This window comes from Pongo pygmaeus, chromosome 17 (assembly GCF_028885625.2).
Source record: "Pongo pygmaeus isolate AG05252 chromosome 17, NHGRI_mPonPyg2-v2.0_pri, whole genome shotgun sequence".
Taxonomy (NCBI): Eukaryota; Metazoa; Chordata; class Mammalia; order Primates; family Hominidae; genus Pongo; species Pongo pygmaeus.
This window is the reverse complement of record NC_072390.2, coordinates 22,321,545-22,338,696: the sequence shown is the minus strand read 5'-3', so window position 1 is coordinate 22,338,696 and position 17,152 is coordinate 22,321,545. Positions and strand designations below refer to the sequence as shown.

Below are 17,152 nucleotides of genomic sequence, written 5' to 3'. Positions count from 1 at the left end.
ATTACAGGCTTGAGCCACCGCCCCCTGCGCTTTTTTTTTTTTTTTTTGAGACAGAGTTTCACTGTTTCCCAGGCTGGAGTGCAGTGGTGTGATCTCAGCTCATTGCAACCTCCACCTCCCAGGTTCAAGCGATTCTCCTGTCTCAGCCTCCCGAATAGCTGGGATTACAGGCATGCGCCACCACGCCCAGCTAATTTTGTATTTTTAGTAGAGACAGGGTTTCTCTATGTTGGTCAGGCTGGTCTCGAACTCCTGACCTCAAGTGATCCGCCCGCCTTGGCCTCCCAAAGTGCTGGGATTACAGGCATGAGCCACCGCACCTGGCCCCAATTTTTTTATTTTTCATAGAGATGCAGTCTCACTATGTTGACCTGGCTGGGCTCAAATTTTTATTCAATAGGTTCATGCTTGACTAATAAAAAATGAAGTTTCTGGGTTTCTGATATTTTTCTATTAACTAAATAGACATATATAAAAATACATATATATAATATAGAGGGGACTGTTGGCATACATATTGTCAAGAACAACACCTTAGAGACATTATGTTTTTTTAACTTTACATTTTTAATAGAAAAACAACTTTTATGACAGCTAAATATACAAGGTAAATTTAATTCTTAAAAAGAAAAATTGGCGAGGCATGGTGGCTCACACCTGTAATCCCAGCACTTTGGGAGGCCAAGGCGGGTGGATCACCTGAGGTCGGGATTTTGAGACCCTCCTGACCAACATGCAGAAACCTGTCTCTACTAAAAAAAAAAGAAAAAAGAAAAAAAAAATAGCCAAGTGCGGTGGCACATGCCTGTAATCCCAGCTACTTGGGAGGCTGAGTCAGGAGAATCACTTGAACCCAGGAGGCGGAGGTTGCGGTGAGCCGAGATTGCACCATTGCACTCCAGCCTGGGCAACAAGAGCCAAACTGTCTCAAAAAAAAAAAGAAAAAGAAAAAGAAAAATTATTAGTAAGAAGAATAGGTCAGGTGCGATGGTCCATGCCTGTAATCCCAGCACTTGGGGAGGCCAAGGCAGGTGGATTGCCTGAGCTCAGGAGTTCGCGACCAGCCTGGGCAACAAGGTGAAACCCCTCTTTAATAAAATACAAAAAAAATTAGCTGGGCGTGGCAGCGTGTGCCTGTAGTCCCAGCTACTTGGGAGGCTGAGGTAGGAGAACTGCTTGAACCTGCGAGGTGGAGGTTGCAGTGAGCCAAGATCGTGCCACTGCACTCCAGCCTGGGCAACAGAGTGAGACTCTGTCTCAAAAAAAAAAGAAAAAAGAATAGCAGACTTCCAGTGGTAAATGCACTGAAATTACCTTATAAGTCTTTAGAGAAAAATATTAATGCCAGACTCTATTGGTGCATAAAAAGCATATTTATTACAGAGTTTACACCAAAAGCGCATTTGAAATACACGTTACTCTGGTACAATAAGGTGGGAAGCTCAGCCTCAATGTTAATACAGCCTTGATCTTAATAGAGTCTGTCTCTTAGTACATACCTCATAGTTTCTCTCAAAAGTTGAAAATTACAAGCAATTTTCTGTTGATAGCTTTTTTTGTAATTTTGGCGAGTGGTTTTTTTTAACTTTTTTAAAAAGTTTTTTTTTTTCTTTGAGATAGCGTCTTGCTCTGTCACCCAGGCTGGAGTGCAGTGGCACACTCTTTTGGGCTCAAGTGATTCACCCACCTCAGCCTCCCAAGTAGCTGGGACCACAGGTGTGCACGATCACGCCCTGCTAATTTTTTAAATTTTTTTTAGAGATGGGGTCTTGCTATGTTGCCCAGGCTGGTCTTAAACTCCTGAACCCAAGAGATTCTCCTGCCTCAGCCTCCCAGAGTACTGGAATTATAGGTGTGAACCACTATGCTTTAAAAAAAGCTTTATTATTTTGCAAATTTTCTACAGTCATGTTAGTCTCACAAGAAACATCTGATTACCATTTTTGATGAAAATTGTAGAAGAGGGATCATAATATTTCAGACTTTTTAAACAAATTGAATAAATATTTATTATATATAAAAATAAAACAAAGTAGATTTATTTTTTTAGAGAACTGGTGGGGTTCTGTCTATGCTCCCAGGCTGGTCTTGAGCTCCTGGGCCATCCTCTGGCCTTAGCCTCCAAAAGTGCTGGGATTATAGGTATGAGCCATCACACCCGGCCCAAAAAGTAAATTTTAAGACACTTTTAGATTTTAATTTTCGAAAAACAAAATCATTTTATTTGTAGGGGTGAATTAAAGTGATTAAAAGAATTAATAACTTGGATAGCCAACTGGTATAGAGTTCCTTTCTTAAGACCAATGGATAAAGCAACTAAATTAAGAATTACACACATCAGAGTGAACAAAGATTCTTTGAAAAAATAAAAAACTTAAAAAAAATGAAAAGAACTATGCACAGAAGTGCTAAATGGGCAATCAAACCCCTCATATCATGTATTATGCAGCTTCTTGCAAAAAGTTGAATTGCTACTCTTTTTAATGTTTACTTTTGTTCACTTCACACTTTTTTTAAATATATAAAATTTTAAAATAAATTGAGGAATCAAGTTTCACACTTTTTTTCTTTTTTTTGAGACAGAGTCTTGCTCTGTCACCCAGGCTGGAATACAGTGATGCGATCTTAGCTCACCACAACCTCTGTGGACTCAAGCGATCCTTCCACCTCAGACTCCCTAGTAGCTTGGATTATGGGTGTGTGACACCATGCCTAGCTACTTAAAATTAACTTTTAAAAAACTTTTTTTTTGAGATAGAGTATTGCTCTGTTGCCCACGCTGGAGTACAGTGGCATGATCTTGGCTCATCACAACCTCCACCTCCCAGGTTCAAGCGATTCTCCTGCCTCAGTCTCCTGAGTAGCTGGACTACAGGCACATGCCACCATGCCCAGCTAATTTTTGTATTTTTAGTAGAGACGGGGTTTCACTATGTTGGCCAGGCTGGTCTTGAACCCCTGACCTCGTGATTCACCCACATCAGCCTCCCAAAGTGCTGGGATTACAGGTGTGAGCCACCATGCCCGGCCCTTTTTTTTTTTTTGAGATGCAGTCTCGCTCTGCCTCCCATGCTGGAGTGCAGTGGCGCGATCTCACCTCACTACAACCTCTGCCTCCTAGGTTCAAGCGATTCTCCTGCCTCAGCCTCCTGAGTAGCTGGGATTACAGGTGTGAGCCACCGCACCCGGCCTAATTTTTGTATTTTTAGTAGAGACAGGGTTTCACCATGTTGCCCAGGCTGGTCACGAACTCCTGACCTCAAGTGATCCACCCACCTCGGCCTCCCAAAGTGCTGGGATTACAGGTGTAAACCACTGCGCCGGGCCTTAAAAAACTTTTAAAACGTGCTCAATTTTAAAACAAAAATCAGTATGGAATCACTCACATATGCTTGTTTTCAGTGGTCTCACACAATCAATCCCTCATTTAGAGTAGTCACATATATGCTGATTTTATTATCACGATGAAAAGAAAGAAAAAAGGGTTTCAGAAGATAGAATCCATGAAGAGGCTAGTAATGAATCATCTGACCACAGAAAATCAGTGATCGACCGCAAGATCACAATTTATCAGTATCATAACAAAGAGGTATAATAAATTTTTTCTAAAATAGCCAATTCATTTTTACAACAAATCACAGTGATAAATATTTCTAAATGATTCATGTACTTTCATATGAGGTTATTAATATTTATGCTTTTCTGGTATTAGTTTTTTCCTACTCTTGCTTCAAGGTCCAACCATAAATTTCTGGACAGTCTCAAACATCCCAAGGGCCACGAATAAACCATAAAAGTGATAATTCATCAACATTTATTTTCACCAATGCAATAAATAAATCTGTCATGAGGTTAATTTCTCCTAATCTGTATAAAATAATTCCATTAACCTGTGAAAAGTAATGATCATATTGATTTTTCTAGGGCTCAAACCCTAAGACAAACATCTCTTTGATTACCTGTTTGTGTAAAGAAAACTGAATGCATTTTATATTAATATTTAAACTACTGATAACTGTAAACAAAGTAGCATTTATTAAAATAGAATATACACTTAATTTATACTAAATTCCAGGGAGATTTATACAAGTTTTTCAGCCTTAATTTTTAAAGGAACGCATGATTTTTTTTAAACATTACCAGTCAAGTATATACAAAATTGAAATATGCCATTCAAGCCAGATTGTGATTTTAAAATAACAAACCTCTAAATAGCTAAGTAATGTACAATGTGTAAAATTCCAATTAAACACAGGTATAATTCTTATATAAATATTGGCCCTATAATACCGAGCGATATTTACAAGCAAACATGATCCAAACAGCACATGCAGATTCAGGGTAAGTAAACACTCGGACACGAACTGCCAGTCGCACTTGGTCTCCACGGCAACAGATTATTTCTTCACAGAAAGGAGATCTATTTAAGAAAAAAAAATTATTCAATTAAGAAGTGACCATACACTTTAATTCCTTATTTGCAAGTAAATCAGTATTTAAAATAATTTTTTCAGGCTAGGCGTGGTGGCTCATGCCTGTAATCCCAGCACTTTGGGAAGCCAAGACAGGTGGATCACCTGAGGTCAGGAGTTCAAGACCAGCTTGGCCAACATAGTGAAACCCCATCTCTACTAAAAATTACAAAAATTAGCTGGCTGTGGTGGCGGGCGTCTGTAATCCCAGCTACTTGGGAGGCTGAGGCAGAAGAATCGCTTGAATCCGGGAGGCAGAGGTTGCAGTGAGCAGAGTGTGCCACTGCACTCCAGCCTGGGTGACAGACTGAGACTCCATCTCAAAAATAAATAAATAAAATAATTTTTTCAAATTCTGTCTCTGCTATCAAAGACACTGTAATTTTGGTCAAGCTATTCAAATTATAGACTATTTCCTTATAGTCCAAACAAAATCAGAGATACCTGACACTGCACCAAAATCACTGGGCAAATAATCCCAGATTATCTAGGGCTACATTTCAGACCAAATGAATCAAAATCTGTGGCAAGGAGGGTCAGTCATTGTAAAAGCTCCCATATGACTCGGATGTCATTTCTAAATAACTACCAGATTAGGCTGGGTGCAACGGCTCACACCTGTAATCCCAGCACTTTGGGAGGCTGAGGTGGGAAGACTGCTTGAGCCCAGGAGTTCAAGACCAGCCTGGGCAACATAGGAAGACCCCCATCTCTACAAAATAAAGATAAAAAAAATAGCCAGGTATGGTGGCACATGCCTGTGGCCCCAGTCGCCTGGGAGGGTGGTCCCAGTCGCCTGGGAGGGTGAGGTGGGAGGATCACTTGGGCCCAGGAGGTCACGGCTGCAGTGAGCCACAACTGTGCCACTGTACTCCAGCATGGGCAGCAGAGCCAGACCTTGAGTTAAAAAAAAAAAAAAAAAAAAAAGGAAATAAAAAAACCCCTGCCGGACTGATCTCTAAGATTCCTAAACTGAAAAAATGATTCCATAAATTACACCTTACCGAAGACATGTGGCAAATGCACGTCTTGCATTTCTATACACAAAATGTATTGGAAACCCTTTAAATGTGTGACCATCAGGTACAGCCCTTCTTATGGCATCTTGAAATTCTTCATTGCCTGCTGATATACTTGTTGTACGCTCAAATTCATAAGAAGCCAAAGCTGGTGATAAAAGGTAGGAGAGCTGGTCTTCCCAAACAGTAGTGAGGCCAAGATCCTATGAGCAATCAAGAGAAAAAGAAAAAGTGAAATACATTAATATTTTCAAAACCAACTAAATAAAAATGTTGATTATTTTAATGTATACCAAGAAAAGATTTTTAAAAGCTATCATAATATTTTAATAATAATAATTATAGGGATGCATAGAAATAAAAATCAGATAAAAGGAACTATAGGTAATCAGATTTTACTTTTTAGAGAAACAATCAAAAAACATTCAAAACGATGTTCACGAAGTCTCCAAATCCTGTACTTCTCTAATATCTACTACAAAATACTATATGAAATAGTCCTAATATGGAGGACAGGTATAATTCTTATATTTTGAGATATTTTACTTAACTTTAAAGAGTTTAGGCCGGGCGTGGTGGCTCACGCCTGTAATCCCAGTACTTTGGGAGGCTGAGGTGGGCGGATCATGAGGTCAGGAGATTGAGACCATCCTGGCTAACACGGTGAAACCCTGTATCTACTAAAAATACAAAAAATTAGTTGGGCGTGGTGGCGGGTGCATGTAGTCCCAGCTACTTAGGAGGCTGAGGCAGGAGAATGGCGTGAACCCGGAAGACAGAGCTTGCAGTGAGCCGAGATCGTGCCACTGCACTCCAGCCTGGGCGACAGAGCAAGACTGTGTCTCAAAATAAAAAAAAATAAAAAAGAGTTTAGTAAGAATGAATCTGTTTACTAAAGACTGACTCTTCCTACCATAAACTGAACTACACAGGTGAGAAAAGTCAACAAATTAATTCTATATGTGATTAAACAAATATTTACTGAACATGTACTCTATAAACTTATATACTGTTAAGAGATAAAAAGATGAAGACATTTTATAGGCCCTTAGGGAGCTTAAAACATATTTCTATGGAATGTTAAAAACAACATGATTCTATTTATTTTTTATTTTTTTTTAATTTTTTGAGACAGAGTCTTACTCTGTTGCCCAGGCTGGAATGCAGTGGCGCGATCTCAGCTCACTGCAACCTCTGCCTCCCAGGTTCAAGCGATTCTCCTGCCTCAGACTCCTGAGTAGCTGGGATTACAGACACTCGCCACCATGCCCGGCTAATTTTTGTATTTTTAGTAGAGACGGGGTTTCACCATGTTGGCCAGGCTGGTCTCAAACTCCTGACCTCAAGTGATCCACCCACCTCGGCCTCCCAAAGTGGTGGGATTACAGGCATGAGCCACCGCGCCCAGCCCATGATTCCATAACACTAAAAGACCTATTGATATCTAGACACATGAAGTTAAAAATAATATTATTACAAATACAAAAAATTCTCAAAATTCTAGATATTTTGGTTATCATAATGGATCTTTGGTATCTCCCCATTTTACATTCAAGGTTTTAACTCGTCACAAATGGTCTCAAAGATCCACGATTAACAATGCTTTTCCTGTGGCAAAATGTGAACTTTTGCTGATTTACAGGCACCTTAACTTAAATAGTGATCAACACTGGCATCTATCACAGCTTTGTTTTCTTTTTCTATAAACAGTAATTCCTTTTTTTTTTTTTTTTTTTGAGACAGGGTCTTACTCTGTCACCCAGGCTAGAGTGCAGTGGCACAATCTCGGCTCACTGCAACCTCTGCCTCCCCAGCTCCTTTCACCTCAGCCTCCGAGTAGCTGGGACTACAGGCATGCGCCATCACACCCGGCTAATTTTTGTACTTTTTGTAGAGATAGGGTCTCACCATGTTGCCCAGGCTGGTCTTGAACTCCTGAGCTCAAGCAATCCACCCATCTCGGCCTCCCAAACTGCTGGGATTACAGGCATGAGACACTGTGCCTGGCCAAAAGTAATTTTTATAAGATATGCTTTTATTTGTAAGCAGAACCTAAGAAAAGAAAGCTAAAGCCAATACAAGTGATGGAAGGAAAGAAAAAGTAATAAGGGGCATTCATTTCCAGCAATATAATGAACCAGAGGTCTCCTGACCAGCTTTTGCTGAAAACATATTACAAATGCCAGGTTTTCCAAAATATATGTTTAAATGCTTTGATAAGTTGACAAGTGAATAAGAAATATATTAGAGGCCAAAGCTAAGAGTAACTGGGAACCCAGAGAACATGTTTGATAAATCAGTTTGCCTTTGATAGCCTCAAAGAACACAGAAAACAGGGCTCACCCAAGGTGAGGAGTGGAACAGGGAACCCTAAAAGGTGAATCAGAAATATTTTGTAGGAATTTTGGATTCTAATCCTTTGTTGGTGATATGTGTTACAAATAACTTTTCCCACCCCACAGCTTCAATCTCTTAATATTTTCTTTTGATGAACTTAAGTCTTTAAGATATATTAATCTTTTCCTTTATGACTAATACTTTTTATGTCTTCTTAAAGGCACTTTACAAAGGAAATCTACATGCTATTTGACAAGAGGCTTGATCTGGCTGGGCGCAGTGGCTCACAACTGTAATCCCAGCACTTTGGGAGACTGAGGCAGGTAGATCACTTCGAGACCAGCCTGGCCAACATGATGAAACCCTATCTCTACAAAAAATACAAAAATTGGCAGCATGGTAGCACATGTCTATAATCCCAGTTATTCAGGAGGCTGAGGCAGGAGAATTGCTTAAACCTGAGAGGTGGAGGTTGCAGTGAACCAAGATCACGCCACTGTGCTCCAGCCTGGGTGACAGAGCGAGAGATTCCATCTCAAAAAAAAAAAAAAAAGAGGTTTGATCTCATAAATAATCAGGGAAATGCAAATTAAAGCCAGACGTCTACCCAGTTGAGTACAATATGAAAACAAACAGAAACCAACCTGGGGAGAAAAATGAATATGAAAAAAGTATAACCCAGTATACCTATTTTTTCTTTAAAAAATAATAGAGATGATGTTTCACCATATTCCCCAGGCTGGTCTTGAACTCCTGGGCTCAAGCGATCCACCCACCTCAGCCTCCCAAAGTGCTGGGATTACAGGCGTGAGCCATCAAGCCCAGCCTAACCCAGGATTTTTGAAGGGGCAAATATGTGAATAAGCATTTCACAAAGATGAAATCCAAATAGTGGTATTCAGCAAAAATCTTGACTCTAAGGCATGTGAACACGTTCACCATTCTTCATTTCTAGGAGGAAGTAATTCATTCTATAAGTATTAATTAATTTGGAGATTTTTGAGTCTCAGAACTTGAACTCTCATGACTTTCAAAATTATAAGCTTCATAATAGTAGGGACTGTAGTTGCTTTGTTCAGGGCTAGAATAGTGACTGGCACTATCACACACACCAAAAAAATAGTTAAATACATAAATGAAAAAAAGTATGAAACTACAACTATTTCAGTGTGAATTACCTTCCTGTGTTCTGACACCAGGAGCCTCAGCTGCATTTCAATTTCATTACTTGTTACTGATGCGTCAATTGTGGATGCACACAGAGGTGGAAAGGGAGGAAGGGATGTTGTAGCTCCAGGAGCACATACAGATTTAATTGCTTCCTCACTCATGGGTTTCCATTTAGATTCATCATTCAAATCAAATACACAGGTTTCTACTGCATCAGAGGGCTGACAATTTCCCAGGAACATTTGATGGTTGAAAACACAACCAATTGTTCGATATGGGTACAGTGGTTTGGGCTGTTCAGCAACTGGAGGTTCATCAGGATTGGTAGGTTTATGGATGTACCTAAAAAAATTAAATAATTTTATATATGAGAACTTAAAAATTAAGAAGGCAGCATCTTACTGAGAAAATTATTCTAACACTTAAGGCCATAACTACTTCTCAGAACTACAGTTTAATACTTGTTGTTCTTTTTTATATTTCCACAATTTGATTACTCTGTATTAATTGTATGGTACGTCTTACAATATTAAAACCAACTCTATTAACAACAGAATACATCCTATGTATACTGTTAAGATCAAAGGCCGGATGCGGTAATCCCAGCACTTTGGGAGGCCGAGGCAAGGGGATCACCTGAGGTCAAGAGTTCGAGACTAGCCTGACCAACATGGTGAAACCCCGTCCCTACTAAAAATACAAAAATTAGCTGGGCGTGGGAGCACGTGCCTGTAGTCCCAGCTACTCGGGAGGCTAAGCCAGGAGAATTGCTTGAACCCGGGAGGCGGAGGTTGCAGTGAGCCGTCCAGCCTGAGCAACAAGGGCGAAACTCCGTCTCCAAGAAAAAAAAATAAAAATAAAAAAAGTTTGCCTCAGATAACATAATTAAAATAATTTGGTTATGCATTTTTAGGCACAACTAACCAAAACATTATTAGGCATGATTATCAACCAGGGAGAAAGAGGACTCAGGGGAATGAAAAGAGGGCCCAGGGCTGGGCCTCTAGAACACACACATTTAAAGACAAGATGAAGGAAAAACTGAGAACAGCCAGAGAGGAATAATAAATATTGAAAGACAATGATAAGAAAGAAGCTAAGGAAAGAGAATGTTCCATGAAGAAAGAAGTGAGACAGCCAGGTGGAAAGGGGTCCCCAGAGAAACTCCAACCAGCCTGTGCACTGGGAGGAGTGCACACTGGGGAGAAGCCACAGAAGTTCGAGCAATTTGCAGTGGGGAGGAGCCTGGCCCCTCCTCTTCCTGAGTGGAAGCTGGAATTCAATCTGTGAAGTGGGAAGCACGCTAGCAGGCACTCTGGCTTTGTGGAGCATCCCTGTTTCCCAGTTTTTTTCCTTTTTGTTCAATAAATTCCATTTTTCTCCCCCTTCAAATTGCCTGCGAGCCTAATTTTTCGTGGCCATGTGACAAGGACCCAGCTCTTAGCTGAACTAAGGAGGAAGTCCTACAACAGAAGTACTCAGCTGTTTCAAAATCTAATGACAGGCTAAAGTACTTTAAAAAATGTGTCCAGTGGATTTGCCAACATGGAGATGGTAACCACATCAAATTTTAAAAAGAAATCATCATTTACAACTTGAACTTATTTTCAGACTTAGGGATGATCATCAGAAAAAAACATATGCTGGCCAGGCGTGGTGGCTCATGCCTATAATCTCAACACTTTGGAAGGCCGTGGCGGGCAGACTGCTTGAGCCCAGGAGTTCAAGACCAGCCTAAACAACACAGCAAAACCTCATCCCTACAAAAAAATTAGCGAGGCATGGCTGTGCACACCTGCAGTCCCAGCTACGCAAGAGGCTGAGGTAGGAGGACCACCAGAACCCAGGAGGAGGAGGCTGCAGTGGGCTGTGACTGTGCCACTGCACTCCAGCCTGAGCAACAGAATGAGACACTGCCAAAAAAAAAAAAAAAAGAGAAAACTGAAAAAAAAAGATGCTAATCATACAAAACTAGTAAATATAATTTACTGTTTACCAACATCATGTTGGTAAAGAATATTTGAGGTAAAAGTTTTCTTAGAGTTCATTTACTTGGCTGCCATAATTGAAGTACTTTTTTACATAATCACTGAAAAGGCTCTAACTAAAATCATCGACACGTAACTTCAAGTACCATCAATATGGACAAAAAACCCTTAAAATTTAAAATACTTATAACTTAAGCCGGACACGGTGGCTCATGCCTGTAATCCCAGCACTTTGGGAGGCTGAGGTAGGTGGATCACCTGAGGTCAGGAGGTTTGAGACTAGCCTGGCTAACATGGCGAAAACTTGTCTCTACTAAAAATACAAAAATCATCCAGGTGCGCCTGTAATCCCAGCTACTTGGGAGGCTGAGGCAGGAGAATCAGCTTGAACCTGGGAGGTGGAGGTTGCAGTGAGCTGAGATTGTGCCAGTGCACTCCAGCCTGGGCGACAGAGCGAGGAAAAAAAAAAAAAAAAAAAAACTTATAACTTCATTTTAATATCCTTATAAACTTAGTAGACTAACCTGTGTCCTGTTAAACTCTCCCAAAAAGTGATGGTCCCATCAGTTCCACAAGTCATAACCCATGCATGAGGTACTCCTTTTGCCTTGGTCCCAACACAAACAAAGGCTTCTAATCCATATCCAAGAAGAAGGCTGCACAGAAGGTTAGCGTGATCTTCACAGTCACCCTGGAAGATAAATTAAAATAAAGTATTCATTCTTCCATATTATTTCCTCATTACATACTTAAATACAAAATTATAATAAAAATTTATTGGCTGGGCACAGTGGCTCACGCCTGTAATCCCAAGACTTTGGGAGGCCAAAGCGGGTGGATCACGTGACGTCAGGAGTTCAAGACCAGCCTGGCCAACATAAGGAAACTCTGTCTTTACTAAAAATACAAAAATTAGCCAGGTGTGGTGGCACGCACCATTAGTCCCAGCTACTCGGGAGGCGAGGCAAGAGAATCACGTGAACGTGGGAGGCGGAGGTTGCAGTGAGCTGCAATCGCACCACTGCATTCCAGCCTCAGCAACAGAGTAAGACTCTGTTTCCAAAAAAAAAAAAAAATGTTTATAAAGAACTTACACAACACAGAAAGAAAAGTAGAATTTTTTTTTTTTTTTTTTTTTTTTTTTTTTTGAGACAGGGTCTTCCTCTGTCACCCAGGCTGGTGACATGATTCATAGCAGCCTTGACCTCCTGGGCTTAAGTGATTTTCCCGTCTCAGCCTCCCAAGTGGCTGGGACTAAAGGTGTGCACCACGACACCTAGCTAATTTTTAAATTTTTTTGTATAAACAGGGGTCTTACTGTGTTAACCAGGCTGCTCATGAACTCTTGGGCTCAAGTGATCCTCCTGCCTCAGCCTCCCAAAGTGTTGGGATTACAGGCATGAGCTCCTGTGCCCAGCCTGGAATATTTTAATAGATTAATAGCTGAAGGACATGAACAAACAAGCAAACAAGTCATACAGCAAGAAATGCAAATAAATGGAAAACACTCAACCAATGACTGATAGTATCTACATGTGATAATTTCAAGAAAATATATACATAAGAAAAATGACTGGCAAGAACAACAACAAAATGTCAACAATGGTTATTACTGGGGAGGTTATATATAATTTTCCACTCTATTTTCCAGATTTTCTTTGGTTATATTACTTTCAATTTTAAAAAGTTATAAAGACCCATAAAAAAATAGAAAATATTAGCTGGGTATGGTGGTGTGTGCCTGTAATCCCAGCTACTCGGGAGGCTGAGGCAGGAGAATCGCTTGAACCCGGGAGGCAGAGGTTGCAGTGAGCTGAGATCGTGCCACTGCACTCCAACCTGGACAACAGAGTGAGACTCTGTCTCAAAACAAAAAAGAAAAAAAGAAAAGAAAATATCTGATACTGTGTTCTGTGAAAAAAATTACTAAGATATTAAACAGTATGGCTACAATTTTGTATTTAAGTGTAGGAAGACTACACGCGAAAGCAAAAATAACTATTTGAGTTGAGTGTCCGAATGAAGAAATTTTTTTTTTTTCTCTCTCTTGAGATAGGGTCTAGTTCCGACACCCAGGCTGGAGTGCAGTGGCGTGATCTCAGCTCACTGCTGCCTTGACATCCTCAGCTCACTGCAGCCTTGATGTCCCCAGCTCAAGCGATTCCCCTGCCTCAGCCTCCTGAATAGCTGGGACCACAGGTACTCATCACCAGGCCCAGCTATTTTTTGTGTTTTTGTAGAGACAGGGTTTCACCAAGTTGCCCTGGCTGGTCTCGAATTCCTGGACTCAAGCAATCCACTTGCCTCAGCCTCCCAAAGTGCTGGGACTACAGGCATGAGTCACCTTACCTGGCCAAGAAATTTCTTTCTCCAAAAAATTTGCATTGGTGGTGCTACAGTTTTTTTTAAAAAATTAACTGTAAGAAAACAAATAGCATTTTATAGTTCTTAAAGTGGCTTTACAAAAATGTAATAACCAATCTTTTATTTTTTAATTTACTTTTTTCTTTTTTTAGACGGAGTCTCGCTCTGTCACCCAGGCTGGAATGCAGTGGCATGACCTCGGCTCACTACAACCTCCTCCCTCCCGGGTTCCAACGATTCTCAGCCTCCCGAGTAGCTAGGACTACAGGTGTGCACCACCACACCCAGCTAATTTTTGTATTTTTAGTAGAGATGGAGTTTCACCATGTTGGCCAGGTTGGTCTTGAACTCCTGACCTCAAGTGATCCACCCACCTCGATCTCCCAAAGTGCTGGGATTACAGGCATGAGCCACTGCGCCTGGCTTAATCAACCTTTTAGACCCAATTATTTCTGAGATTTTGTCCTAAAGAAAATTCAGAAGTAAAATAATAATATCTGCAAAGATAGTCAGTGTGAAAGTTCATTCACGGCAACATTAAAAAATTTAAAATGAGTTTAACTTTATGGCCAGGTGTGCCAGCTTTTGCCTATAATCTCAGCACTTTGGGAGGCTGAGGCGGCCAGATCACTCGAGGCCAGAAGTTTGAGACCACCCTGGCCAAGAAACCCCATCTCTACTAAAAATACCAAAAAAAAAAAAAAAAAAAAAAAAAAAAAAAAGCCAGGCATGGTGGCTCCATGCCTGTAGTCCCAGCTACTCAGGAGGCTGAGGTAGGAGAATTGCTTGAGGCTGGGAGGCGGAGGTTGCAGTGAGCCGAGATCGTGACACTGCACTCCAGCCTGGGCAACAGAGCGAGACCCCGTCCCAAAAAAAAAAACAAAAGAAAACAACAACAACAAAACCACTGAATAAAAAAAAAAGAGCCTAACTTGGCAGTTCCTACAATAGGGTAATAGTTAAGTGTATTTTGTATATTGACTCAAGAAAACTTAAACACTCATTAAAAAATGGAAATCAGCACTTTAGGAGGCAGAGGCGGGCAGATCACCTAAAGTCAGGAGTTCAAGACCAGCCTAGCCAACATAGTGAAACCCCATCTCTACTAAAAATACAAAAATGAGCTGGGGGTGGTGGCGGGCACTTGTAGTCCCAGCTACTAGGGAGGCTGGGGCAGGAGAATCGCTTGAACCCAGGAGACGGAGGTTGCAGTGGGCCGAGATCATGCCATTGCACTCCAGCCTGGGCGACAAGAGGAAAACTGTCTCATTTAAAAAAAAAAGGAAATCAGAAAGACTGTAGCAACACATAGAAAAATGTTCATAGCATAATGCTTAATTATAAAGCAAGATACAAAAATTTATTTACAATAATTATAATTATGGTATAAATGATACATATGCAGCAGAAAAAATATAAAAAGAAATAATAAACTAGGAATAGAATTATAGGTAAAGTTTTACCATTACTGTTGTAATGCTGTTGTTTGTACAGTAAAAAAAAAATCTAAATATATACATATATACATACATATTTTTTTTTTGGAGGGACAGAGTCTTGCTCTGTCGCCCAGTTTGGAGTGCAGTGGCGCAATCTCAGCTCACTGCAACCTCCACCCTCATGAGTTCAAGTGATTCTCCTTTTTTTGTGTTTTTAGTAGAGATGGGGTTTCACAATATCAGCCAGGATGATCTCGATCTCCTGACCTCGTGATCCACCTGCCTCAGCTTCCCAAAGTGCTGGGATTGCAGGCATGAGCCACCACACCTGGCCCATGCCTGGGTAATTTTTATAGTTTTTTAGAGACAGGGATTTTGCCATGTTGCCCAGGTTTGTCTGGAACTTCTGGGCTCAAGTGATTTGCCCACCTTAGCCTACCCAAGTGCTGGAATTGCAGGCGTGAGCCACCATGCCTGGCCTGCTGTCACCTTTATTTATTTATTTATTTTTTTTTTTTGAGACAAGAGTCTCACTCTGTCGCCCAGGCTAAAGATAGTTTTTTGTTTTTTGTGTTTTTTTTGAGATGGAGTTTCGCTCTTATTGCCCAGACTGGAGTGCGATGGTGTGATCTTGGCTCACTGCAACCTCTACCTCCCAGGTTCAAGTGATTCTCCTGCCTCAGCCTCCCAAGTAGCTGGGATTACAGGAGCCCGCCACCGTGGCTGGCTAATTTTTGTATTTTTTCAGTAGAGATGGAGTTTCTCCATGTTAGTCAGGCTGTTCTAGAACTCCTGACCTCAGGTGATCCACCCTCCTCGGCCTCCCAAAGTGCTGGGATTACAGGTGTGAGCCACCGTGCCTGGCCTAAAGATAGTTTTACTTGTTTGTTATCATACTATCAACATTTTTTATGATAACATTTGTTATCATACTATCAACATACTATCAACACAGATGTGTTATCATACTATCAACACAGATTAGGAAATATCCCATAATCTATAAAATTAGTTTACTGAAATCAAGTCATTCAGAAAGTGTAATTAAATATACATTTGTATTTAAATACAAACTAAACAAACTAAACAAAATAGCATGCAATTCAAAATTTTTTTCTATTTTAATATTTTTTCTATATTAATTTTGTACTGCCATTTTCTCTGTTTTTTAATGGAGTTTCGCTAGTTGCCCAGGCTGGAGTGCAATGGCGCGATCTCAGCTCACCACAACCTCCGCCTCCCAGGTTCAAGCAATTATCCTGCTTCAGCCTCCTGAGTAGCTAGGATTACAGGCATGCACCACCACACCATGCTAACTTTGTACTTTTAGTGGAGACGGGGTTTCTCCATGTTGGTCAGACTGGTCTCGAACTCCCGACCTCAGGTGATCCGCCCACCTCGGCCTCCCAAAGTGCTGGGATTACAGGCATGAGCCACCGCGCCCGGCCTTATTTTCTCTTTTTTAAAGATGTATTATCTGAGCAAATTGCAACACATCAATAGTACCAGAAAGCTATGGTCTGGTCCTGGTGCTGTTTCTAATTCATTCTGTAACTTGATTTCTGACATTTTAGTACTTGTAGGTCCCTACATCACAGAAATCACAATAAATAAGAAACTACATGAGAAAATAAAGATGCTGAGTTTTTTGTGTATTGATATTTAAATGTTATGAAAAACAGAACAAGGTTCTGACGTGGTCAAGTTGATAGCACCCCAAAGGGGTGAGTTCCAGGACCCTTGCAAAACAAAATCCATGGATACTCAAGGCTTATATAAAATAGTATTTTTTTTTTTTGAGACGAGTCTTGCTCTGTCCTCAGGCTAGAGTGCAATGGTGCAATCTCGGCTCACTGCAACCTCCGCCTCCAGGGTCCAAGCGATTCTCCTGCCTCAGTCTCCTGAGTAGCTGGGATTACAGGCACACGACACCATGCCCAGATAATTTTTTGTATTTTGGTAGAGATAGGGTTTCACCATGTTGCCCAGACTGGTCTTGAACTCCTGACCTCAGGTGATCCACCTGCCTCAGCCTCCCAAAATGCTGGGATACAGGCATGAGCCACTGCGGCCAGCCAAAATGGTATAGTATTTTATATATAACCTAAGCACATCCTCCTATATACTTTAAATCACCTCTAAATTGTTTAAAAATCTCAATACAATGTAAATGCTACATAAACGTTGTTACACTCCATTTTTTTATTTGTACTATTTTTTATTATTGTATTGTTATTTTTCACTTTTATAAGTATTTTTGATCTGCAGTTGGTTGAATCTACAGATACAGAACCTGTAGGTACAGAGGGCTGACTATATGTGCATTTTTCTAAGGCATTCTTTTACAAATGGATTACAAATTC

At 40.6% G+C, this 17,152-nt stretch overlaps 1 protein-coding gene and 1 long non-coding RNA gene across 5 annotated transcripts in view; one reads left to right on the top strand and one right to left on the bottom strand.

Moving 5' to 3' along the window:
* The window catches only part of CEP76 (centrosomal protein 76), a 42,314-nt gene that overhangs the window by 8,431 nt on the left and 16,731 nt on the right, over window positions 1–17,152 (bottom strand). For 2 of the 3 annotated variants that reach the window (XM_054460279.2, XM_054460278.2), the window contains exons 9-12: window positions 11,511–11,677; window positions 9,007–9,340; window positions 5,477–5,694; window positions 4,305–4,420 (exon numbers count right to left, since the gene is read on the bottom strand). In XM_054460279.2, coding sequence (XP_054316254.1) covers window positions 4,305–4,420; window positions 5,477–5,694; window positions 9,007–9,340; window positions 11,511–11,677 — 835 coding nt within the window. Of the gene's footprint in view, window positions 1–2,199; window positions 4,421–5,476; window positions 5,695–9,006; window positions 9,341–11,510; window positions 11,678–17,152 lie in introns of those variants that run through there. The other variant, XM_054460277.2, reaches the window with a different exon arrangement.
* The window catches only part of LOC129018636 (uncharacterized), a 39,481-nt gene that overhangs the window by 11,067 nt on the left and 11,262 nt on the right, over window positions 1–17,152 (top strand). The gene's annotated exons all lie outside the window — the stretch shown is intronic.